General features: G+C 34.7%; 1 protein-coding gene across 1 annotated transcript in view; it reads left to right on the top strand.

The window, feature by feature from the left end:
• Positions 1–26093, top strand: part of WDHD1 (WD repeat and HMG-box DNA binding protein 1) — a 60512-nt gene that overhangs the window by 17381 nt on the left and 17038 nt on the right. Inside the window, exons 8-16 of the mRNA XM_069464963.1 lie at positions 2468–2560; positions 3796–3902; positions 4122–4263; positions 8512–8722; positions 11049–11236; positions 12926–13110; positions 15094–15335; positions 17389–17526; positions 21452–21608. Of these exons, the coding sequence (XP_069321064.1) occupies positions 2468–2560; positions 3796–3902; positions 4122–4263; positions 8512–8722; positions 11049–11236; positions 12926–13110; positions 15094–15335; positions 17389–17526; positions 21452–21608 (1463 nt within the window). The remainder of the gene's footprint in view (positions 1–2467; positions 2561–3795; positions 3903–4121; positions 4264–8511; positions 8723–11048; positions 11237–12925; positions 13111–15093; positions 15336–17388; positions 17527–21451; positions 21609–26093) is intronic.

Here is a 26093-nt window from a genome sequence, read left to right as displayed (position 1 = left end):
GTGGCTCAGGCCTGTAATCCCAGCAATTTGGAAGGCCTAAGCAGGAGGATTGCTTTAGGCCAGGAGTTTGAGACCAGCCTGAGCAACAGAGTGCTACCCGATCTTTACCAAAAAATTTTTAAAAACTTAGCTGGGCATGGTGATGCATGCTTGTAGTCCTAGCTACTTGGGAGGCTGAGTTGGGAGGATCATTTGAGCCCAGGAGTTCAAGGTTGCAGTGAGCTGTGATCGTATCACTGCACTTCAGCTTGGGTGACAGGGCGAGCAAGACCCTGTCTCTAAAAAAAAGAAAAGAGAAAGAAAGAAAGAAAAAGGTAAAATAACCAGGGTTAAATGTACCAAGAAATGTGAAAGATCTATCTAAAGAAAACTTTGCCATGCTACTAAGAGGAGTTAAAGAAGACTTGGATAAATAGAAACATATATCACATTCTTAGAAAGGAATTTTTGATATAAATAAAGATGTCAGTTCTTCCCTAAATTAATCTATAGTTTTGACAGCATTGACAGCATTCAAATACAAAATATGAATAAGATGTTTGAGAGGACCAAATTGACTGATTCTAGGTCCATGTGGAAACTGAAGATTTAGACAAAGGAAAGTGATGAAAAGTCCAGTCCAATCAGATATTAAAACATAAAGGTATAGAAATTAAAAATTTGCTACTGACTCATGAATAGACATGTGTCTATTAGAGAAATAGACCCAAAGGTATATGGGAATTTAGTGTATATAAAGGTAGAGAAAAGGAGATTTAGTAAATTGTATTAGCACAAGAGCATGGATACCAGGAGATGAAAAATCATTGAGGACCATCTTGGAGTCTCCCTCCCATGTGATAAATCTCTTTATAGGTATTTGCTATGTTATTCTTTCAGCTTTATGTGTGAAATTTTTCAGAAAGAAAGATTAACAACCTTAATCCTATAAAAGAATTTTGCATGATAAAAATATTGCGGAGTCTCAGGGGAAATGACAAACTAGGGGCGAAAGTTTGAAACAATATAACAAAGAGCTGATTTCCTTAATATACAAAGTGTTCTTACAAATCAATAAAAACCCAGTAGAAAGACAGACAAAGACATGAGTAGTGTACAGAAAAAAATATATAATTGGCTTTTAAACATGAACATATATATGCAATCTTTCATACTAAAAGAAATACAAATTGAAACTATAGTGGTACCCTATTTTCATTTATCAGAGATAGTCAAAGATCAAGTTTGATTATATACTGTGTGGAAGAGGGTTTGGCAGTTTTTATCAGAATAAATGACTAATAGTACTACTTCTAGGCATATATCCTATAAGCATATTCATACATGCGTACTACAGAGTATGTATAATGAAAATGTTGCACCACTGTTTATGACAGTAAAGACTGGAAGCATAAATATGTATAGAAAGCTGGTTAAATAAATTGTGGTATTTCTGTATATAGATAGATACAGTATTTCTCTGAACCTTTAGGGTGAGGTATATCTGTATATCTTTATATGAAATAATCTTCAAGATATATTGTTAAGCAAAAAACATCAAGCTGTAGAACTGTAGGTATAAATAGGATGCTACTGTTTATTAATTTTAAAAATTACAGGTCTGTGTGTGTATATATATACTTATATATGTACATGTGCATTCTTGTGTAGTCTATACTTATATTTGGCATTGGGCAATAGAAACAGGATTTAGAGATGGGAATGAGACTTTCAGTATATACTCTTTTGTGTCATATAAACTTTCAAAAGTATACATTTTATAATAAAGTGATAGTTGAACTCAAGGTAATCTAGTATATGTTTTTCTTTGCTTACAAAACATCAATTAATTACTTTAAAAATTAAAATTAATATAGCTTTACTGTTTGTTAATAATTTTTTTGGATAAACATGGGAAGAATACACAGTTTTAGTTTTTCTACTAATCTGTTTCTTTGGAAGAATGTGTAAGATGATAAATTTCTTTTTTTTCTTTTTCTAAGATATTCAAAGGGTTCTGGCTCTACTTCCTTCCAATAAATGAGATGAATTTTTAGGTCCAAAGGACCTAGATTCTTTAAGAAATAATTAAAAATACTAGTAACTACAAATTCTTTGTTTTTTGGTACAAGCAATGGAGTGATCATCACCTAGTTTTTGCTTATCAAAATTTTAAGTAATTTTCTGAGTTTTGTCAGTTGCCAATTAAAATACAAATTTGTTGGGGGGGAGAAAAAAATAGATAAATTTGTACCAGGCATGGTGTGCGCCTGGAGTCCCAGCTACTCTGGAGGCTGAAGTGGGAGGATTGCTTGAGGCTAAGAGTTCAAGGCCAGCCTGGGCAATATAGCCAGAACCCATATCTAAAAAAACACACACACACAACAAATTTGGTTTTATGTCTGTAAATTTATCTGGATATATTTTCTGCCCTTTTTCCCCTTCAAATTCAATTTAATGTAAACTTTTATTAAATCTTTTCTGATAGTTACTGGCAATTCCTGTCGAAAAATCTGTTAAGCTATATAGAAGAGAAACTTGGAGTCATCAATTTGATCTTTCAGATAATTTCATCTCTCAGGTAGGTTTTATAAGTGACACTTTCAGTAGGCTATAGGAAATATTTAATACATACTTTGCCTAAATATAGTTGTAGTTAAATATTATTGGAAGTTGAGAACACCTTCAGACTGTCGTGCATGTCTCATCCTTTCTTTATTTGATCGATAACTGGACACTAGATAGGTCTTTGCTAAGTCCTAGCTGATCTTTCTCCTTTGTGAGATTTAATAAGAAGATCTTTTTAACTCCTAAGAAGTCAAATTTAACCCTAGCATAGTATTAGAACGAGTTATTCTTTTTTTTTTAAGACTAGTCAAGTGCAGTAGTGAGAAGGAGGGAAAGTAGTAGAACAAGGAATTCAATCTGTAACTGACTGTGAACAATCAAGTGAGATAACTCACTACCTTTGGACCAGCCTAGAACAAGTTATTCTAGAATTATCAGTAATTAGCCTTTATTGTTAAGTGAGTTTCACTAAGACCTATGATCATAGACTCTGGAATTAGAACAAGAAAGGTTTTTTGTCTCTCTCTCTCTCTCTCTCTCTCTCTCTCTCTAGCACACACATACACACATTTTAAAATTAAGGAAATATAAGCCCGATAGGTCAGCAGTGGCTTACTAAGTTTCACTTCACTTACTGATTCTCTTTATTTTAATGGTGATTGCTAAGAGGAAACCTTGTCTTGGCTCTCTTTCTAGGATGATAATGTTTTTTGGATTTTGCTTTTAAAATTGTGCCAGGGCCAGGCACAGTGGCTCATGCCTATAATCCTAGCACTTTGGGAGGCCGAGGCAGGAGGATCACTTGAGCCTAGGAGTTCGAGACCAGCCTGAGTAATATAGCAAGGTGCCATCTCCACAAAAAATGTAAAAATTATCCGGGCCTAGTGATGCATGCCTGTAGTCCCAGCTACTTGGGAGGCTGAGGCAGGAGGATCAGTTGAGCCTAAGCCCAGGAGTTGAATGTTGCAGGGAGCTATGATTATGCCACTGCACTCTAGCCCAGGCAACAGAGCAAGACCCTGTCACCAAAAAAAAAAAAAAAAATTGGGCCAATATTATTTTCTCATGGTAAAGAAAGTAATAGGTGCTAGTGATAGTTAAATATTATTAAAAAAGAAAGCTAAAAAATAAGCTTTATCTTATCATTTGTGTATGGTAGAAATAATATAAAATAGGGATATAAAATTTGAATTGAATTTAATTTCAAGTTATGCCAAATTATTATTTATTAACTATTTTTCTTTATAGACCCTCAATATAGTAACCTGGTCTCCATGTGGGCAATATTTAGCTGCAGGTAGTGTTAATGGCTTAATTATAGTATGGAATGTGGAAACCAAAGACTGCATGGAAAGGTATGATTTAGCATATCTTTTGTCTCTTCTTTGCTCATTTCTCTTAGTTTTTTTCTGTTTTATTATGAAACATTTTAAATTTGCAGTTATTAGCTTGTCAGAATGAAAATACACAGCTATTAGATTGTCAGAATTCATTTTAACTAAAATTTACCTGAAGAAATGTACAGTTTATATTTTTCTTGACAGTATTTTAAAAACCAACTTTTTAATTTTTAGGGTGAAAAATGAGAAAGGTTATGCAATTTGTGGTCTGGCGTGGCATCCTACTTGTGGTCAAATATCTTATACTGATGCACAAGGAAATCTAGGGCTCCTGGAGAATGTCTGTAACCTTACCGGAAAGACATCAAGCAGTAAGGTAATAAGTAACATGGTAGAACAGTTTCTTCAAAGTGTTTCTGTGGTCGTATGGATTTGAAAGACACCAGAAATTACCTTTCTTGTAAAATGACAGTTTATGTTACTATATTAAATGCTCAGTAATAATTTATAGGAAAGAAATATGTTTTAACTTGTTTAACCTAATGTTTCCCAAATATATTTTACTAAGAAACTTTTCCCCCCCTCTATATAATGCCTTTCCAAGGAATACTCTTCATGAAATACTATTTTTGTATCATGTGTTCTTGGGATTGTTAGGTAAATGTTTTATAGTTAAAGCTTAGAGTTAGTAACTATATCAAGTTTCAATTTGGCCTATAAATTTTTTCTGCTCTGAATTAGCCTTAACTCTTAGAGCTACTCATATACCACTTCTGCTTAGTTATACGGCTTTATTGAATTACTTTAAACAGGCCACCTTGTTTTTATGCCTTGCTTTTGTTCGTTATTCACCCTGCCTGGCAAATGTACCTATTCATATTTCAAATCTTAGTTTAGACTTCCACTTAAAGATTGCAGACCTTAATACATGCTTTTATCTTTCCTCCTCCTAAAACCCCCACTAAAACCACACTAAAGAAATTTTTTAAATGCATTATCCCATAAGGTAAAAAAAGACAGTTTAAGTGTTGATAATAAAATTTTGGAGGCTAGAAAATAAAAGGATGGTTGGAAACTAACTTTGGCTTCTCAAAAGTTGAATTCTAAACCTGCAGCCGGGGGAGAACTGTGAGGTGCTGCTCAGTTTGCCTGACTAAATCTTCAAAGATTGGGAATTTAGCCGCACTAGGTACTTCTAAAAGAGGGGCTGAAAACAGAAGGGTTTATTTAATGAGCAAGAGATCCCTCCAGTCTCAATGTCAGAGTGCACAACTGGGTAACAGCCTTCCCTCTCCCCACATACGTCTGGCAGAATGTTAGAGATTTGTTTTCTAGAACAGGTAAAATGAAGACGGTCTTTGGCCTAGGGACACTGGGTACAGTCAAGTGAAGTTGGAGTTGGGTGAGGGGAGAATACTGTATTGAAAACAGAGGATTAAATGACAGTGTCCATACCTGAATGTTAAAATTCCCAGCTTACTTCTACTTGGCTCCCAGAATATTGTTAGCCAGTCTTTGTTAGCCAGTCTTATACTTTTCATTCAGGAGACTGGAAGAATCATCTTTGGGGAATCTGTCCAAAAGAAAAGATCTAAAGAGAGAGATTCTTAACTCCAGGGAAAACAAAAAGTTGTAAAAGAGAAGAAAAATGATCATAATGTACTACATCTGTAAAGTGAAGATGGGAATAGGGCTAACACCTTAGGGTTATTGTGAGTGTTAAATCAATTATGTGTATTTAAAACAGTGGTTAGCACAACACTTTGTAAGTATTGCCTATAATTTTTATTCAGCCATGAATAGCATTTGCATGATCATAATAACCTAAGTACTGTATATTGATTGAACCAAAGTGAGAATCTCTATTGGGAGGACTGGCGGAGAAGAATAGTTTGCATACATGGCGGGTAGGGGTGGTTGTGAAAGGATACCAATTCCTCATTTTCCATAGACAGAAATTAACAGGATCTATTAAACTGATAAAGATTAAAACTGAAAAATAAAAAAGAAATAGTGCTAGAATATTACCTCCAGGTATGAAAGAAAGTATCAAAGAAACAAAAGAGCTGGAAAGATTTACTCTGTGGAGAAGTAAGTTAGGAGCTGTGTTCAAAGGTCGGCACCTCTTAAGAAATCTTTAACCCTTCTGTCCAGAATGGACCACTCTCTCCTTTTTCCTTTCATTCTTCATAGTACATTTTCACACCTGTTAACATTTTATGGGCCTCACCATAAATACATGGCAAAACTCCGATTTTCCTATAAGAAAATCGAAGAAAAGGTTTTGGCCAACTTGAGTACATAAATTTTTAGGACTACAGATGGAATGGTTAAATATCTTCTTATAGCATTTTGTTATTAATTTAATTATGCATATCAAATGATGTTTAAATATATGAATTTAGAAGTACTTTTTAAATTTTCTCTCATTTTATTAAACATTAGTTTTTCTGAACAAACTTATCTTTTCTTCCATTTAAAAAGTTTGTGGCCAGGTGCAGTGGCTCACACCTATAATCCTAGCACTTTGGGAGGCTAAGTCGGGAGGATTACCTGAGACCAGGAGTTCCAGGCCAGCCTGGGCAACATAGGGAAAGTAGCTCCCTACCAAAAATGTTTAAATGCTGTAACTAAAAAAATAAATAATAAATAAATAAAAGGTTGGTGATATAGTCCTTTTTAATCCATTAATGGTATTCTCGTTAGAATGTTATACCAAACTATAAGTTTCCATTGGCTTAACATTTGTTCAGTTTTCATTCATCCTATAGGAGTAACTTGTGTACTCAGCAAAGTATCTGCTTGCCATTTCACTTTTTATTTTATTTATTTATTTATTTTTAGAGATAGGGTCTCATTTTGTCACTGAGGCTGGAGTACCATGGCACAATCATAGCTCAGTATAACCTCTAACTCCTGGGCTCAAGCAATCCTCCCAGCTCAGCCTCCTGAGTAGCTAGGACTATAGGCACGTGCCACCACATCCACCTAATTTTTTAATTTTTGTTAGAGAGGGGCTCTCCCTGTGTTGCCCAGGTTAATGTCGAACTCCTGGTGTCAAGTTATCCTCCTGCCTTGCCCTTCTGAAGTGCTGGGATAACAGGCATGAGCCACCGTGCCCAGCCCTTTTTCACTTTTTAAAGTGATCTAAAAATTTGTTCACAGTGACACCCAGCTCCTGCTATGGTATGTTCATTTTCCTAGGAAATAATGATTAAATCCATGTTGAATTTCTTTGCCTCCGTTGTTTTTTTGTTCTATCACTATCTCCATAAGCATCAAAAAAACTGAGATGATTTAAAAGAAATGTATAGTATCTTATTCAAAATAAAAGTAAATGAGTAAATAAAAGTAAATACATGTCTTATAATATGAGAGACTTTGTAAAAGGATGTGAAATTCATAAGTGAGTGGAGAAAGATTTCTCACACAGAGTTTAGGATTACAGAAGTAAACGTTTATTTTTTTGAGAAGGAAAGAAAGAGAGAGAGAGCACGAAAGAGAGTGAGTGAGTGAGTGAGTGGCCATGGCACACAAATGAAGGAGTAGAAATTCGGGGCCCCTGAGGGAAAGTCACTTGGAGTTTTAAAGGGTAAAAATGGCTTTTTTTCCTCTGCTTTAGTAGACTGATAACAGAAGCTGCAGCAAAGCTGTTGTAGGTGTTCCTTGTTTTCTCACTTTTCTCTGTGAGGCCGGCTTATCTGAGTCCTTGGAATCTGGTTTTTGGCAGGAACTGAGACAGAGTTGGAGCAGGGAGCTCATACCCCTACTGTCTGCTTAGGGAACTTCAAGGCTGAGAAACAACTCTTAGAGATAATGAGTTAGGCCACAGTTGTTTAATTAAACAAAACAAAGGGCAGTTGTACTGTGAGTTTATTTCTCTTTCTATTTGATAGTTTATTTTCCTCTGTTGATTAATTAGTAAGGGCACCTTTCACTTTGGACCTGGGCATATTAATGTGACTTCTGGGAAATAACTTTTGAGGAATAAAATCTTGCCTTATATTTTGGCATATGCAGTATTTGTTTGGATATCTGTCATTACACTCAGGCCCCATCCCCAGACTATAAGGCATTTAAAATAAAGACTGAGGCCCAGAGTGGTGGCTCACGCCTGTAATCTTAGCACTCTGGGAGGCTGAGGCAGGAGGATTGCTTGAGGTCAGGAGTTGGAGACCAGCCTGAGCAAGAGTGAGACTCCATCTCTACCAAAAATAGAAAAAATAGCCGGGGATGGTGGTGAGCACCTGTAGTCCCAGCTACTTGGGAGGCTGAGGCAAGAGGATCGCTTGAGCCCAGGAGTTTGAGGTTGCTGTGAGCTAGGCTGACACCACAGCACTCTAGCTCCGGCAACAGAGCCAGACTCTGTCTCAAAAATAAATAAATACATACATAGATACATACATACATACTGAGTCTTATTACATAAATATAAATACAATATTCATAAACATACTAATTGTTATCACTCAGAACATAGCTTATTTGGTTGAGTTTATAGATATATATGAAAAGATTGCCTTTTCAGTAATTGAGTTTTTCCAAATAGTTCACTGATACTATTAACTTTCATAAATAGTTCACTAATAATATTAACTTTCTTATTTGTATTAATCCATTCAAGGTATCGAGCAGAGTGGAAAAGAATTATGATGATCTTTTTGATGGAGATGATGCAAGTAATGCTGGTGATTTTCTAAATGACAATGCGGTTGAGATCCCCTCTTTTTCAAAAGGGATTATAAATGATGAGGATGATGATGATGACCTCATGATGGCTTCAGGTCGTCCTAGACAGCGAAGTCACATCCTAGAAGATGATGAAAACTCAGTTGGTATGAATTTGACTTTATGCATGTGATAATCCACCCTGTTGATTAATGTTTTTGACTGTTTAATTAAAGCTATTATTTAAAGTCATTATTGGATTTGTAGAATGTAGCTAACTAAAGTAGTGCCTGGAGGGAATTTTATAGCATTAAATGCTTATGTTAAAAAAGGTTTTGAATCTATGACCTAAGCTTCTGCTATAGCAAACTAGAAAAAGAAGAAATTAAACCCCAAGCAAGCAGAAGGAAAGAAATGATAAAGAGCAAAATTCAATCAAATTGACAACAGAAAAAACTATAAAGTCAATGAAACCAAAAGCTGGTTCTTTGAAAAGACCAATAAAATCGATAAGTCTCTATCCTGACTGATCTAGAAAAAGGCAGAAATTACTAATATAAGGAATGAAAGAGGAGTCATCATTATAGATCCTGTAGACTTATGCTAGCCAGTGTGGTAGCCACTGTAGACACAGGTGACTAGTCCTGAAACATGGCTAGTCCTGACTGAGATGTGTTGTAACTCTAAAATGCAACCAGATTTTGAAGACAGTAAGAAAAAAACGAATGTAAAATATCTAGTAAATTTTTTATTTTGAGTACATGTTGAAATGATATGTATTTTAAAGGTAGTATATTATTAAAATTAATTACATGTTTCTGTTTAGTTTTTAAATATAGCTATTAGAAAATTTTAAATTACATCTGTAACTCACATATTTTTGTATGCCAGCACTGCTATTGATAACAAAAGGATAACAAGAGAATATTATAACTTTGTGCTCATAAATTTACGATGAAATGGGCAAATTCTTTGAAAGATACAAACTACCAAGCTAACTCAAGAAGAAATAGACAACCTGAATAGTATTACATCTATTAAAAAATTGAGATTATAATTTAAAACCTTCAAATAAAGTGCCTGTCACAACAACTTACATGCTAAAATAACACATTTGAGCATTATTAAGTAAAATGCCAATATACGGTGGTAAGTTGTGCTGCATTTAAATCACAGGGTTTATAGAACAGCAGTCCTCATTGTTTTGGTCTCAGTAGTCCTTTACACTCAAAAAAATTTTGAGGACCCCCAAAGAACATTTATTTATGGAGTTATAGCTATTATTTATCAGAAATGTGTAAGTATTTATTCACTTAAAATAACAGTAATAATCTCATGTAAACATGAATAACATTTTTTTATGAAAAACAAGAAAATTTGGTAAGAAGAGTAGCATTTCAGTCTTTGCCATGTCTGGCATAGAGAACAGCTGGATTCTCTCATTTGCTTTTGGATCAAGTCTATTGCTATATATTGTTTTTCTTGAAGTATATGAAGAAAATTTGATCTGACACAAATACGTAATGTGGAAAAGGAGACATATTTTAATAGCCTGGTCAGATAATTGTGGATACTCTTTGATACTGCACCAAAACTTAGCAGATGGTAGTTTCTTAAAGATTACTTGCAAAGTGGAATCTGAAAACTTCAATGAACTTTTTCAACTATTTTACATTAAAATCCATTGGTCTCACTTGTACTTTTAATAGACTTTTTAACCACGTTTGATTTTGCAGCATATGCATTGGTTTTGTCAAAAATTGGCTCACTGAGGTTTGCAGACCTTCCTAATATTGACATCTCATCCAATATAAAATATATTTGTTAGTATCATCACCAATCTTATCAGAAGTTTTTAAATATTAGAAAGTTATCAAGCTCATAGTGGCAAATAGAAGTTTTCCAATATTCTAATTTTTGCTTGAAAGCTGAAATTTTATCATTGGTAACAAATGCTATCAGTTTTTCTTAAATGACAGGTTCCCTTCATTCATTTCCAAGAAAATGTTTGCCAGATACCCAAGTCTGCATAAGCATAGTTTATCTGGCATTTTTTTCTTTTTTTTTTTAAAGTAAAGTGGTGTTCTGTGAAAAATCACTTAGTTCAGCTTGCAACTCAAACAATGGCACAAGTGCTTTTTTTCAAGACACCAATCATAGTATTTTATGCATACTTCCCATTTTAGCACACAGAACTTTTTTTTTAAATCTGTATAAGGATCAGTATTTAATCACATTAATATTTTTACTGCAAGTGAGTGGTGGTTCACAATAGAATGAGTGTTAATATAGTTTCATGCCACTGCCTTGATTCATGCTAAGACACCAGGAGTTTTGCGCCATCACTGCATCTCTTTAACACAGTGAAAGAGGCAAATACCATGTTGATGTCATCAAATATGAATGGAAAAGTTATTAGATTCCATAATGCTTTTTCTTTTTCCTGGTCATTGGTATTTATGATTCTCTTAAATGTAATCCATTGTATTGTAGATGTTACAATGCTAAAAGCTGCTTCTAGTCTTCTCAAAGAAGAGGAGGAAGATGATCAGGAAGGCAGCATTCACAGTCTACCACCTGTAACATCCCACAGGCCACTTTATGAAGGACCCATGCCAACTCCCCGGCAAAAGCCATTCCAGTCAGGTTCTACACCCTTGCATCTCACCCACAGGTTCATGGTAAGCCTTAGTTATACACTCAACCTCTAAATAGCTTTTCAGCATTTTATTGTCACTATAGTTGATTTTGTTAGATAAAACATATTTTTAAAAACCTTAATTAAATGGCCTGGAGCTCTTTGGTTGATTTATATTTTGTGGTTGATTTATTTTATGGTTAACTCAGTTTTAATCTTTTCAACCCTATGATTGAAATCGTGTTAAAAAAAAATTCTCCTTTGTAAAATGATATATAATGAACATAAGTAAATATTACTGTAGGTCTTATAATACCTCTTGGCTATACTTCTAAACCTTATTCTCATATTTGTTGTTACATAGAAGATTATACAGATTCCAAAACACTAGTTAGAAGGTGTTTTTTAAGAAGGCAACTACTAGTTTAATATATTCTTAATAGAAGGTGATAAGTACTAAAGGGGAAAAAACCCTATTTGTCCCTTTCCTCACCACCCTCGCCCCCCCCCCCAACTAGAATGTAAGCTCTACAATGAGAGGGATTTTTCTATTTTGCTTATTGGTATGTTCTTAGCATTTAGAACAAAGTATTGTAAAGTAGACATTAAATATATATTTCTTGAATAAATGAATGAATATATTTGCTTTTTGCCTTAAGTTTGAGCTCTTAAACAGTTTAGTATTTCTATTTGTTGGCTATTTGAGGTTTTCCACTCTGAGCATTTTGCCTGTTGTGTATGCCTAGCATAAATTTTTCTGTAAACATTAAGGGTAATATTTAATATTAATAAAACTTATTGCCATCAGTAATCATCAAGTAATAGGTCTTAGTTTTTAGTATCAATGTTTTATTTATAGTTTTATTTATAACTAATTTTAATAGAAACACTGGGGCCTACAATGTATATCAGTGGAAGACAAGTTTTCCAAATGATACCAAACAATGTCAATTTCCATTGCCTTAAAATGTGTATGTGTATCCTATGACATTTAGTTAGTTGGAACAGAAAAAAAAATCTATTGTTGTTTGCATCCATATTTGTAAGTAAAGTTTTAAAATGTTTCTTTTGGCCCGAGAGGTGGCTCATGCCTGTAATCCTAGCACTCTGAGAGGCCGAGGAGGGAGGATTGTTTGAGCTCAGGAGTTCAAGACCAGCCTGAACAAGAGCAAGACCCCATCTCTACTAAAAATAGAAAGAAATTAGCTGGACAACTAAAAATATATAGAAAAAATTAGCCGGGCATAGTGGTGCATGCCTGTAGTCCCAGCTACTCGGGAGGCTGAGGCAGGAGGATCACTGGAGCTCAGGAGTTTGAGGTTGCTGTGAGGTAGGCTGACACCACAGCACTCTAGCCCAGGCAACAGACTGAGACTCTGTCTCAAAAAAAAAAAAAAAAAGTTTCTTCTGAGAAATTTAATGGTTGGGTTGTTCAAAGGCCAATTGTCAAGTACTTTTTAAATAACAGTCATATAATCTATTTTTAAATATTAAATACTCCACTTGTTAATAAATAAAACTAAATGTACTTTATTCTTATCAAGAGAAGAATAATTAGTAATTGTAGCTCAGGTATTCCTACTGCTGTCTGAAACTATTTAGAGTTAGGTAAGATGTGGTAGTTCCCATAAATTAAATCTTGATACTAACTGAATTATAAGATTTGTTAATTTGTACCTACTTACTCTAGGAGCTTCACTTTTTCTTAAACTTATATTTAACCTGTTTGTAGGTGTGGAACTCTGCTGGAATTATTCGCTGCTATAATGATGAGCAAGACAATGCCATAGATGTGGAGTTCCATGATACTTCCATACACCATGCAACACACTTATCAAACACTTTGAATTATACAATAGCAGATCTTTCCCATGAAGCTATTTTGTTGGCATGTGAAAGCACTGATGACCTAGCAAGGTAAATTCAAAATTCCTAGGAAGAGCCTGGCACTGTTGAACTATTAGATACGATTGTTGAAATCAGAGACAAAGTTAATAAAACAAAATCATACCTTTTGTAGTGTGAAATTTCAGAAAGAAGAGTTTGGTACAAATACCAGTACAACCACAGTACCTCAGAAAATGTCTGGTTTTGCCCTAATTTTTCCATTATTGCATTCTCTAACTACATATCAAAATGATATGACATGATTTGTGATGCAAGGGAAATGGAATTTTTTTTATATTGTTAGTGTTTTTATTAGTATTATAAGAGTAATGTATGTTCATTGTGTTTATAAAAAAGCAGTACAAAAGTTTTAGAAAATGAAAGTTCCCCCCAGAATTCTACTCTACTACTGTTAACAATTTGATATGTATCCTTCTAGATTTCTTTATGAACTGCCCTTGTTTTAATTTGCTTTATTGAGGTATAATTCATATATAATAAAATGCACACAGTCTAGGTATATAGTTTGATGAGCTGACAAACATGTATACTCAGGTAACCACTACCATAATAAAAAATATAGACTACTTCTTTATCACCCAAAAATTTATCTTCATATCCTTTTGCAGTTAATTTAGTCCTAGCCTTGGCCAACTATTGATCTGGTTTTTTTGTCACTATAGATTAGATTTGAAACTTCTCTTTGAAAAAGAACAAAAAGGAAAACAAACCTAAAAATGTACCATTCATCAATTTGCTTTTTTTGTTTAATGTATTCTGGACTTCTTTACATATTTGACAGGTAAGTAGGTATTAATAGATAGATGCAGAGAAAAAAATATGATGGAAAAGCAATGGATGCAGAATGCATTTTTTTAAGACAAAATATTTTTCTCAGTTTTTTGTTTTTAAAGCTGATTGCCCTCTCTTAATCTGTTTCCTTCAGCTGATAATAGTACTGATACACTTTATGGATTTTACTATCTCCCAGGTGATTTGAAATCAAAATCTTTCTGATTGGATGTATGTGTTTACCAACTAGGGGCACGGGTCACCTGGGAAGTTGCTGGAAGTGCAGAATCTCAGACCCCACCCCAGACCTCTGAATCAGAATCTTCAATTTTAACAAAATCCTCATGTGATTGAGTACATATTAAAGTCTGAGAAACATTATATTAGGTCATTTTAACTTTTTAATTGGTCTCCTAATTTACACATTATAAAATTAACTCAATATTTCATTCATTATTGAATTAAATCAGTTTAGTAAAATAAATCGTTGACTCAGTGTCTCTAATTCAGAATTTCATCTATGAGAATATTTCTATGTGCAATTTTGATTCTAGATAATCCTTTGTTTTCCTTGAATATATTATTTCACAGGTGTATACAATGTTATCTTTTCATTTTAAAATTGAATATTAAAATTACTGTTCAGAAAGTCATTACTTCCTCTGATTCCAAATACTTACAGTATCTACATTCTGAAGCTTAAAGAATTTGTGTTTAAAAATAACTTACATGTGTATATACATGTACAAGGATAAAAGACTGAAAACATATATCAACTTTTTAGCAGTGATAATAATCTCACTTGTGATGTTGTGTTTTTTTCTTTTTTTATTCTTCCATATTAACTTTTTTTTTGCAGTGAGAGAACTGTTGCTTAACATTTTGATGCTTTCTTCCCTTTTTAAAACTGGGTTGTGATTTTGTGTACGTTTACAATATAAAATCACACTTGACAGTTTTTATCGTGCCTTTTTTCATTTAACATTATGTTGTGAGCATTTTCCTGTATTTTTAAATATTCTTCAAAAATATGACTTTTAATAGTTTTTATATAGTTTAAGGATATTTCATAGTTACTTTCTTAAGGCAATTTCTTGTACTAGTAATGTATAATAGAAAAATAACTATTTGGTTTTGTTATTGGGTATCATGATTGGTTATATATGTAAATATTACATATGAAAGTTTGATTGATTGTTTCTCTCTTGTTTAAATTTTTAGCAAGCTTCACTGCCTGCACTTTAGTTCTTGGGATTCAAGCAAAGAGTGGATAATAGACATGCCTCAGAAGGAGGATATTGAAGCCATATGCCTGGGTCAGGGATGGGCTGCTGCTGCCACTAGTGCCTTGCTCCTTCGATTATTTACTATTGGAGGTGTTCAGAAAGAGGTCTTCAGCCTTCCTGGGCCTGTGGTGTCAATGGCAGGACATGGAGAACAGCTTTTTGTTGTTTATCACAGAGGTAGATTTTTTTTATAGTCTTTTGTAATTTTACCATGAAGTAAAATGGAAATTACTTGAGCTTTTTTGTTGTAGTTACTGTTTTTGTTTTGGATTATATACCTCGTTTTACATTTATATAATATTTGCATTAGTAAAATCTTTGAATGTAGAGAATTTTGTTTTATTCACTAGTAGCAATGAAAATGAAAACTATTTATAGAAGAACTGTATTATAGAGAGAATTCCAAGATAGAGTTTCCCATTCCTCACCTCAAGTCTTTCTTCAGTCTCTAAGACTGGTCTTATCAAGGTTACTGATGATCTCTTTATGCTTTATATATATATATATATATATATATATATAAAATTCAATAGGAAATGCTTTCTTTTCTTGGCTTGACATCATTCTCCCAATATTTTTTCTCAGTGGCTACTCCTTTTTCACCTCTTTTGTTGACTTCTCCTTCTTAGCTGACTTTTTAGCTAGACTGTAGCCCCTTCTCCTCTAATACTCTGTCTAGGTCAGGGACTTTCAGTCTTTTGACTGCTTAGCCACAGTACAAAATAGATTCTGCATTGCTGTTCTGCACATATCTGCAGATATCACTGAAATAAAAGTCTCATGGACCACCTTTACTCTTTGATGTCATTTTTTTTTTTTAATGCTGGTTGCAACTCTAAATTGATTTTATGACTTATAGGTCAAAAAATGCAGTTTGAGAAACTACCCTGGGGAATTTTATCAAGACCCATGGCTTTAAATACACTTCTGTATCTGTGACTTCTAAATTAGTATCACTAGCCCTACCCTGTCCTGTGTCTCCAGACTTACATATCCAATTGCCCACTTAAAAATCTCTATTTAGAGTTTTGACAGGCATCTTAAACTTAACTTGCTCACAAAAAAAACCTTTTTTTTTCCTTCCAAACTTGTTTTTTATATAGTTTCCCCATCTCAGTAAATGGCATACTAACAATCCAGTTTCTCAAACCAAAAGTCTAGAAGTTATCCTTATTTCTTCTCTTTCTCTCACCCTCTACATCAACTCCAACAGCAAAATGTCCCTTCTATGGAATAGCATTCTAAATCTGTCTCTTTTCATTTCCTCCACTAACACCCCAGTACATCCCAGATGTTGTCTCACGGACTGTCACAGTAGCCTCCTAACTAGTCTTTCAGCTTCACTTCTTGCCTTCCACAGTCCATTCTCCATATTCTATGTGGTGCACCCTAGGTGATCTTTTAAAAACATAAATCAGATCACATCCCTCTTCTGCTCAAATCTCTGACTTTCCTTCACTTTTAGAATCAAAATCCAACTTCTTATCATAGCTGGCAGGGTGATACTGATCCTGCATGATCTGACCTTTGCCTGCCTCTTCAAGCTCATCTCTCACCACTTTTTCTGTTATCACCATGTTCTGGTTATACTGGCCTTTTTGTGTTCTTGGAACTCTCCAAGCTTGTTCTTCCTACTTTGGGACTTTTCATTAGCTGTTCGCTCCACCTGCCGTCATGTTCCTTCCCCTGATGTTTGCATGGCGGGCTCCAACTTGCAATTCATATCTCAGCTTAAGTTTTACTTTCTCAGAGAGGCCAACTCTGACTATAGTAGAGTTTCACTTTGTCAGAGAAACTAACTCTGACTAAAGTAGCCACTTAGTCTCACACTCTGTATCACATTATTATAATAATTCTTTGTATCATTTTTGTTTTTCTTGTGTTTTTTAATTTGTCTGTCTTCTACTTGAATTTGAATTTCATGAGAACAGTGACTTTGTTTATGGTAGCCCCAGTGCCTAAGCTAGTGCCTGGCACGTAGTAAGCTCTCTGTAAATATTTCTTGAATGAATGAATGAATGGCCACTTACAATGAGTTTATGTAAATAGTCCATGTAATGTATTATTCTGTTTCTAATACCTGAATAGTGCCTCAGTTAGGTGGATTATCCATATATAGTAGTTCTAGTTAGTCTAAGAATTTACCACAAAGTGAATTCACAGAAAATTTAGACTGCATTATAGCTGAATAACCTTTGATGCTTGATTTGTATTTATATTTTCTCAATAGGTACAGGATTTGATGGGGATCAGTGCCTTGGAGTTCAACTGCTAGAGCTGGGGAAAAAGAAAAAACAAATTTTGCATGGTGACCCTCTTCCTCTTACAAGGAAATCCTATGTTGCATGGATTGGGTTTTCAGCTGAAGGCAAGATAAATTTGTTTCTTTATATTAAAGATAGATGAAAAATTTTTTATTCCTAATTAATTTCTTTAAAGATAAATTGTCTATATTTTGTGTTTTAAATCTTTGTTTTAATACGTTAACAGAATTGGAAGCTGCAGTTGTTAGGCAAGGTAGCCATTGTCTTCTGTACAAGATCTCTTTTCATGAGAATTCTGATTAGAAAACTTACAAAGAGGGAAATATATTTTTCTTTTTTCTTTTTTAAATGTTTAAAAAGTTTTTCCTACAATTTTGGGGAGTAACCAAGAAATATATTTTTCTGGAAGTTTATTAGATAGCAAGAAGGAGATACAAATCGATGGTAAAGTTGTATCTTTTCCAGCAGATTGTACACAAAAATTAGGAATTTTCTAGAACTTCACTATAAATTACCATAGCTACTAGCCATGTGTGGCTACTGAGCACTTGAAATATGGCTCATATTAATTGAGATGTTCTTTAAGTAAAAAATATTGTCTGATTTTTGAAGACTTAGTATGTAAAAAAATATAAAAATCTCAATAATTCTTTTATATTGATTACATGTTAAATAGTAATATTTTTGATATATTAAATAAAATACATTATTAAAATTAACTTCACCCTTTTTTTTAAATGTGGCTCTAGGAAATTAAAAGTTTACATTTGTGGCTAACATGATATTTCTATTCTATGGTACTATTGTAGACTCAGTTATAGTGGCTTATGACAGATGATTTGAAGGACACTGAAGAGTACCTTATTTTAAATCACCTGTTAAACCTGTCTCAAAGAGGGCTTAAATATTTCCCTTATTAGAGATTCATGTTCTTCATTTACATTACTGGAAATTCCACTTTGTCTTTAAAACATCAATCATTTCTGGATGTGTTTTCTATTGGAATATTATCATTCATGCTTTAATAATATGACAGTTAATAACTAACATTTGTATAGTTTTTTTTCCCCAAGTACCAATCAGATCCAGACTCTGAGGAAACTGATGTTTGTAGAGCAGGTGGGGGATATGAAGCCACAGATAATGAAAGGGATAGTTAGATAATTGGCCATTCACTTCCTCAGTTGGAAGCAGAGTGAGTGGGAAACAGGAATGCTTACCTGTTTTCCTAGGTAAGAATTGCTTGCCTAGGAGTTGGGGACAGAACTGTGACAATGCCAACAAAGAGAAGAGAGAGGAAGAAGAGTACCAAAGATAAATTTCTTTACATCATCACCTTGTATCAGATTTTGGTCATTTTTCCAAGTCTCTTTAAACTAGGAGCCTTTAGATTCATGTGTTTTTGTTTTTGTTTTTGTTTTTAACTAAAATGGGCTTAACATTTGACAAAATTCAACACCCTTTTATGATAAGAACGCTTAACAAAATAGGCATAGACAGGGCCTACCTAAAAATGATACAAGCTGTATATGACAAACCCACAGCCAGCATCATACTGAATGGGGAAAAATTGAAAGCATTCCCACTTAGAACTGGAACCAGACAAGGTTGCCCACTGTCCCCACTGCTATTCAACATAGTGCTGGAGGTCCTTGCGAGAGCAATCAGGCAAGAGAGCAGAATCAAGGGTGTCCAAATGGGGACAGAAGAGATCAAACTCTCACTCTTTGCTGATGATATTATATCTAGAAAACCTTAAGGATTCAACCAAGAGACTCCTGGAATTGATAAATGAATTCAGTAAAGTCTCAGGATACAAAATCAATACACCCAAATCAGGGGCATTCATATATGCCAATAACAGTCAAACTGAGAACCAAATCAAAGACTCAATACCCTTCACAATAGCAACAAAGAAAATAAAGTACCTAGGAATATATTTAAGGAGGTAAAAGACCTCTACAGGGAGAACTATGAAATACGGAGGAGAGAAATAGCGGAGCACGTAAACAGGTGGAAAACCATACCATGCTCGTGGATCAGAAGAATCAACATTGTTAAAATGTCTATACTATCCGAAGTGATCTACAGATTCAATGCAATCTCTATTAAATTACCCACATCATTTTTCACAGATACAGAAAAAATAATTTTACGCTTTGTATGGAACCAGAGAAGACTCTGTTTAGCAAAAGCAATTTTAGGCAATAAGAACAAAATGGGAAGTATTAATTTACCAGACTTCAAACTACACTACAAGGCTGTGGTTATTAAATCAGCACAAGATCAGGTTATTAAATCTGGCACAAGAACAGAGACACAGACCAGTGGAACAGAACTGAGAATCCAGATATAAAACCATCCTCATATAGCCATCTAATCTTTGACAAAGCAGACAAAAACATACACTGGGGAAAAGATTCGTTATTCAATAAATGGTGCTGGGAAAACTGGATGGCCACATGTAGAAGACTGAAACAAGACCCATACCTTTCATCTCTCACAAAAATCAAATTACGGTGGATAACAGACTTAACCCTAAGATGTGAAACTATTAGAATTCTAGAAGAAAATGTGGGAAAAACTCTTATAGACACAGGCCTAGGCAAAGAATTTATTTTATGAAGAAGACCCCAAAGGCAATCACAGCAGCAACAAAAATAAATAAATGGGACCTGATTAAATTAAAAAGCTTCTGCACAGCAAAAGAAACTGCCATGAGAGCAAACAGACAACCTACAGAATGGGAAAAAATTTTCACATACTACACATCCGATAAAGGGCTGATAACTAGAATCTATTTAGAACTCAGGAAAATCAGCAAGAAAAAATCAAACAACCCTATCAAAAAGTGAGCAAAGGACATGGATAGAAATTTTTCGAAAGAAGATAGAAGTATGGCCAACAAACATGAAAAAATGTTCAACATCTCTAACCATCAGGGAAATGCAAATCAAAACCACAATGAGATATCACTCATCTCCGGTGAGAGTGGCTTTTATCAAAAAGTCCCCAAACCATAAATGCTGGCGTGGATGAGGAGAGATAGGAACACTCATAGACTGCTGGTGGAACTGCAAACTAGTGCAGCCTCTGTGGAAAGCAATATGGAGATACCTTAAACAGATACAAGTAGACCTGTCATTTTTCCAGCAATCCCATTACTGGGCATCTACCCAAAAGAACAAAAGATATTCTATAAAAAAGACATCTGCAGTCAAATGTTTATAGCAGCACAATTCACACTTGCAAAGATGTGGAAACAACCCAAGTGCCCATCAATACATGAGTGGATTAATAAAATGTGGTATATGTATACCATGGAGTACTACTCAGCTATAAGAAACAGTGGTGATATAGCACCTCTTGTATTTTCTTGGAGCTGGAACCCATTCTGCTAAGTGAAGTATCCCAAGAATGGAAAAATAAGCACCACATGTACTCACCATCAAATTGGTTTCACTGATCATCACCTAAGAGCACATTCAGGAATAACATTAATCGGGTGTCTGGCAGATGGGGGGGGAATGGGTGTATACATACGTAATGAGTGTGATGCACACCATCTAGGGAATGGACATGTTTGAAGCTCTGATTGGGGAGGGGGCAAGGGCAATATATGTAACCTAAACTTTTGTACCCCCATAATATGCTGAAATAAAAAAAAGAAAAGGAAAGTAAAATAAAAACACTTTTTTAGAAAATAAAATGGGCTTAAAAATTATTATTGTTATATTCCAGCAGGTGGCATAGTTTTCACTGAAACTATCAGTTTTTTCTCTTTATTTGGGTAAATTTTAGTCATATCACATGATTTTTTTTTTTTTTTCTTTTTTCAGTTAGGTCTTACTCTATATGGTTAATGAAAGTTTATGGGAAATAATTTTAGATTATTTGCCTTTTGTTTTGTTTTTTGCTTTTTGCTTTTAAAATGGAAGTTGAATCCTTAGTATGTATTTTTGAAATAGGATTTATTTAACAAATATGTAGCTATGTCTCCAAGTGATTCCTTTTTCTGTTGTTTTATAGGTACCCCCTGTTATGTGGATTCGGAAGGCCTTGTTCGAATGCTTAACAGAGGGCTTGGTGATACATGGACTCCCATATGTAACACGAGAGAACACTGCAAAGGAAAATCTGATCACTACTGGGTGGTTGGTATCCATGAAAATCCCCAGCAACTAAGGTGGGCTATGACAAAATGTGTGAAGTTGACTCTAAAAAGTAACTTTGAAATTCTTTGTGTGAGTGTATTTGTTTGTCCTTCATCTTAGTCTATTTACTTGCTTTCCATAGTCACTATTAGGAATTTGTTTATATTCACGTTGATGCTTTCAACCAATTGCTTTATTTGAAACTTGTTGAACAGAATAGAAATTAAGTTTGTTAGTGTGACTGTAGCATCATTTCAGCCAGACAGGGAGGGGAGTTCTGGTTAAACATGGCATTTTACCTTTTATTATAGTCTTTTTTTTTTTTTTAACTGTGATTTAGAATTAAATATATATAATTTAGCTGCTTTTTGAGATTTTTTTTCTTAATTATTATAATTCGGGAAGGGGCTAATAGCATTTTAATAGTTGACTGCAAGTATAGAATTCTTAGTTCAGAGAGTATCAACTTAGTACTGTGCTGAAGATTTTCCTCTTTTGATTCCTGGTATCTTCTTGGTCTAAAAGATTGTCAGTGAGGTGGGCCACAGTGGGGCATGCATGTGATCCCAGCTACTCAGGAGGCTAAGGTGGAACGATCACTTGAGCCCAGGAATTTGTGACCAGCCTGGGCAACATAGTGAAACTCTGTCTCTAGATAAATAGAGCATTTCCATCATCTACCAAAAGAGATGTATTAAAAGCAAAAAAAGATTGTCAGTGACATTGTATAGGTATTTGGTGAACAAAGAGGCCTCTGCTTTCATGGAGTTTATAGTCTGATTGGAGAGACACATAACACAAGTGAAATACTAATTACTACTTGAGATAAATTCAGCTAATTAATCTGACCAGACTCATGATGGAAAAAACAGAAGAGCAAGTTCTGGGTGGGATGATCATAGAAGACTCTTAACAGAGGTAGCATTTAAAGTGGAGCGTTGCCTAAGTGCAGTGTGGCTCACACCTGTAATGTCAGCACTTTGGGAGGCCGAGGCAGGAGGATCACTTGAGGCCAGGAGTTCAAGACCAGCATGGGCCACATAGTGAGACCTTGTCTTTACAAAAACTTTTACAAATTAGCAGGACATGGGGCCATGCACCTGTAGTCCTAGCTACTGGGGAGGCTGAGGTCAGAGAAAGGATCACTTGATCCCAGGAGTTGGAGGCTGCAGTGAGCTATGATTATGCAACTGTACTCTAGCCTGGGTGACAGAATGAGAACTCTGTCTCTAAAAAATAAAATTAAATAAATAATTTTAAAAAGGTAAACTAATCATATGTGTGATAAGGGACTTGTGTAGAGTACCTAAAGATTTTTTTTCTTTTTTCTTTTTTCTTTTTTAATGGCCTGGACTTTAGTTCAAAAAGAATTCTTACAACTGAAACAAGACAACCCAATTTAAGATTGAGCAGAGGATTCAATAGACATTTCTCCAAAGAAGATATTCACTGGCCATTAAGCACTTGTAAAGATGTTCATTAGGGAAATGCAAATCAAAATCACAAAGAGATACTACTTCACAACCACTAGGATGGTTATAATTAGAAAGATGAACAGTAAAGATATGGAAAAATTGGTACCCACCAACATTGCTGGTGGGGATGCAAAATGGTACACTTTGGCAGTTCCTCAAAAGGTTAAACATAGAGTTACCATATGACTCAGCTGTTCTACTCCGAGGTACATAACCAAGAGAAAAGAAAACATTCATAAAAAAATTGCACTTGAATGTTCATAGTAGATTTATTCATAATATCTAAAAAGTAGAAACAATGTAAATATCTGTCGACTGACAAATGTATAAGTAAAATGTGGTATATCCATATAATGGAATATTATTGGGCTATAAAAAGGAATGAGATGCTGATACATGCTACAACATGGATAAACTTTGAAAACATTATGCTAAGTGAAAGGAGACAGATGCAAAAGGCCTCATATTTTATGATTTCATTTATTTAAAATGTCCAGAATAGGCTATCTATAGAGACAAAAAGTAGATCAGTGGTTGTCAAGGGTAGGTAGGAGTGAGAGTGGAACCGAGAATAGGGAGTGGGAATACTAATAGAATACTAATAGGCATGGAATTTCTTTGTGGGGTGATGAAAATGTTCTGGAATTAGTGATGATAGATAACACAGCTCTGAATATACTAAAAACTACTGAACTGTATACTCTATGATACAAATGGTGCATTCTATATGAACTCTTGGTAAGTGAGTTATACAATGTCTCAATAAAACTGTTATTAAAAAGGATGAGGGCATTATCTAATGATGTGCAAGATGTGTTAAGTGAAATAAATACCATTTGTGTAAAAGGAGGAGAGCATAAAAATACGTCATTATATTTGCTTACATATGCAGAAGAAATCCTAGAAGAGTAAAAGGGAAACTGACTACAATAGTAGTTACCTTGTAGGCTGAGTGCAGTGGCTCACACCTGTAATCCTGGCACTTTGGGAGGCCAAAGTGGGAGGATTGTTTGAGGTCAGGAGTCTGAGACCAGCCTGGGCAACATCGAAAGACCCCTGTCTACAAAAAAAAAAAGAAAAAGAAAAATTAGCCAAGCATGTAGCCCCATCTACTGGGGATGCTGAGGCAGGAGGATCACTTGAGCCCAGGAGTTCAAGTCTGCAGTGACCTATGATCACACCACTGCACTCCAGCCTGGGTGACGGAACAAGACCCCATCCCTTGTAGAGAGAAACTCAGTGGACAGTATAGGAGACTTTTCTCTGTATTTCTTTTTGTACTTTTTGAACATGTAAATGTATTACTTGTTCAAAAATAAAATAAATTGAATTTTTAAAAAATGAAAGTGACAATTCTATAAATCAGATAAGGTTAGATGTCAAGTTCAAGAAGACTTCTTAATTTGGCTATGTGGAGATTATTGGTGATTCACAAGGGTGGTTTTTGTGGCATGATAAAATGTTAAATTCCAGATTGGGATGGGAATGGGAGGCAAAGTGAAAGTAGAATATGTGGACAACTCTTTTCAAGAAGTTTGGCTATAAAGAGGAGCAGAGATTTGGGGTAGTACCTAAAAGAGGATGAGAACTCAAGGAAGGGATTATTTAACTTGGGTGATTCTACAGCATTTTTCTAATATTTTGGCAATGGAATTTAGTAAAGAGGGTGAGATTGACAATGTAGAAAAAGGAGACAACCAAATGACTGATAGCCTAAAAAAAAAAAATGATGACAGATTTTAGACCATTTGTCTAAAATAGGAAGACTGACATTTTATCAGTTGTGTGAGAGGGAAGAAAACAGGCACAAATGCAGATAGATCTGGTAGTTGAAAGGTGACAGGAATTCCTATCTTCTGTTTCTGGCTTCTGTTTTTTGGCAGATTATGAAGCAATTCGGGGTATTTTTGGAGGCAGTGGTTGGCATCGTATGATGTTTGAGAAGAGAAGACATAGTCTTAGAGAATTAAAAATTGAACTTAGTGAAGAACCATAAGGGAATTACTGGCTAATTCTGTATGTCTTATCTTTACAATTATAATCTCCAGATATTCCATTATTGACATATTTAGTATCAGAAGAAATATATTAGTTAACTATTTTTTTTTTTTTTTTTTTTTGAGACAGAGTCTCACTCTGTTGCCCAGGCTAGAGTGAGTGCCGTGGCGTCAGCCTAGCTCACAGCAACCTCAAACTCCTGGACTCAAGCAATCCTACTGCCTCAGCCTCCCGAGTAGCTGGGACTACAGGCATGCACCACCATGCCCGGCTAATTTTTTCTATATATATTTTTAGCTGTCCATATAATTTCTTTCTATTTTTAGTAGAGATGGGGTCTCGCTCTTGCTCAGGCTGGTCTCGAACTCCTGAGCTCAAACGATCCGCCCACCTCGGCCTCCCAGGGTGCTAGGATTACAGGCGTGAGCCACCGCGCCCGGCCTAGTTAACTATTTTTAATAGTTCTTTTGGTATAGGTTGTTCTCAGGACTGTCTTGCATGTCCATTTCCAGGAATCAAATATTTAGTAATTTGAACTAAAAAATTCATAGTCTATCTTCACAGGAGGTTACGGTTTAAACCTATAAGGATTTTTACTATGCTGCCTATCATTTATTCAAGATGGTTCATTTTTTTAGTGAATGTCATTATCGTAGGGGAGGTGTGTGGAATTAGTCATTTGTGATGAATAATTTTGTTTTTCATTTAATTTAATATTATCTCGCTATGTTGCCCAGGGTGGACTCAAAAAGAGCCCTTTTTAAATGTTGAACATTTCATGACCTCCAAATGATAATAGCTCTACATTTAGTCTCAGCTGACAGAGAAAATTCGTAATAACATAAGCTTCTATAGACCTAAAAATTACATTTTAATATAAATTTATATTTATACATTACATTATCTGCATACATGTGAAAATTCTAGTACATTAAGTGGAAACTTTTTTTATTTGGTCTACAGATAATTCACGGTGCTTCTGTGAATTCATAGACCCTTTACAATAGTTTAGCATCCCTACAAGGATAAAAGAATGGAAACTAC

Source organism: Eulemur rufifrons, chromosome 2, assembly GCF_041146395.1.
Source record: "Eulemur rufifrons isolate Redbay chromosome 2, OSU_ERuf_1, whole genome shotgun sequence".
In the NCBI taxonomy this organism is placed as follows: domain Eukaryota; kingdom Metazoa; phylum Chordata; class Mammalia; order Primates; family Lemuridae; genus Eulemur; species Eulemur rufifrons.
This window is presented reverse-complemented; position numbering and strand designations above follow the sequence as displayed.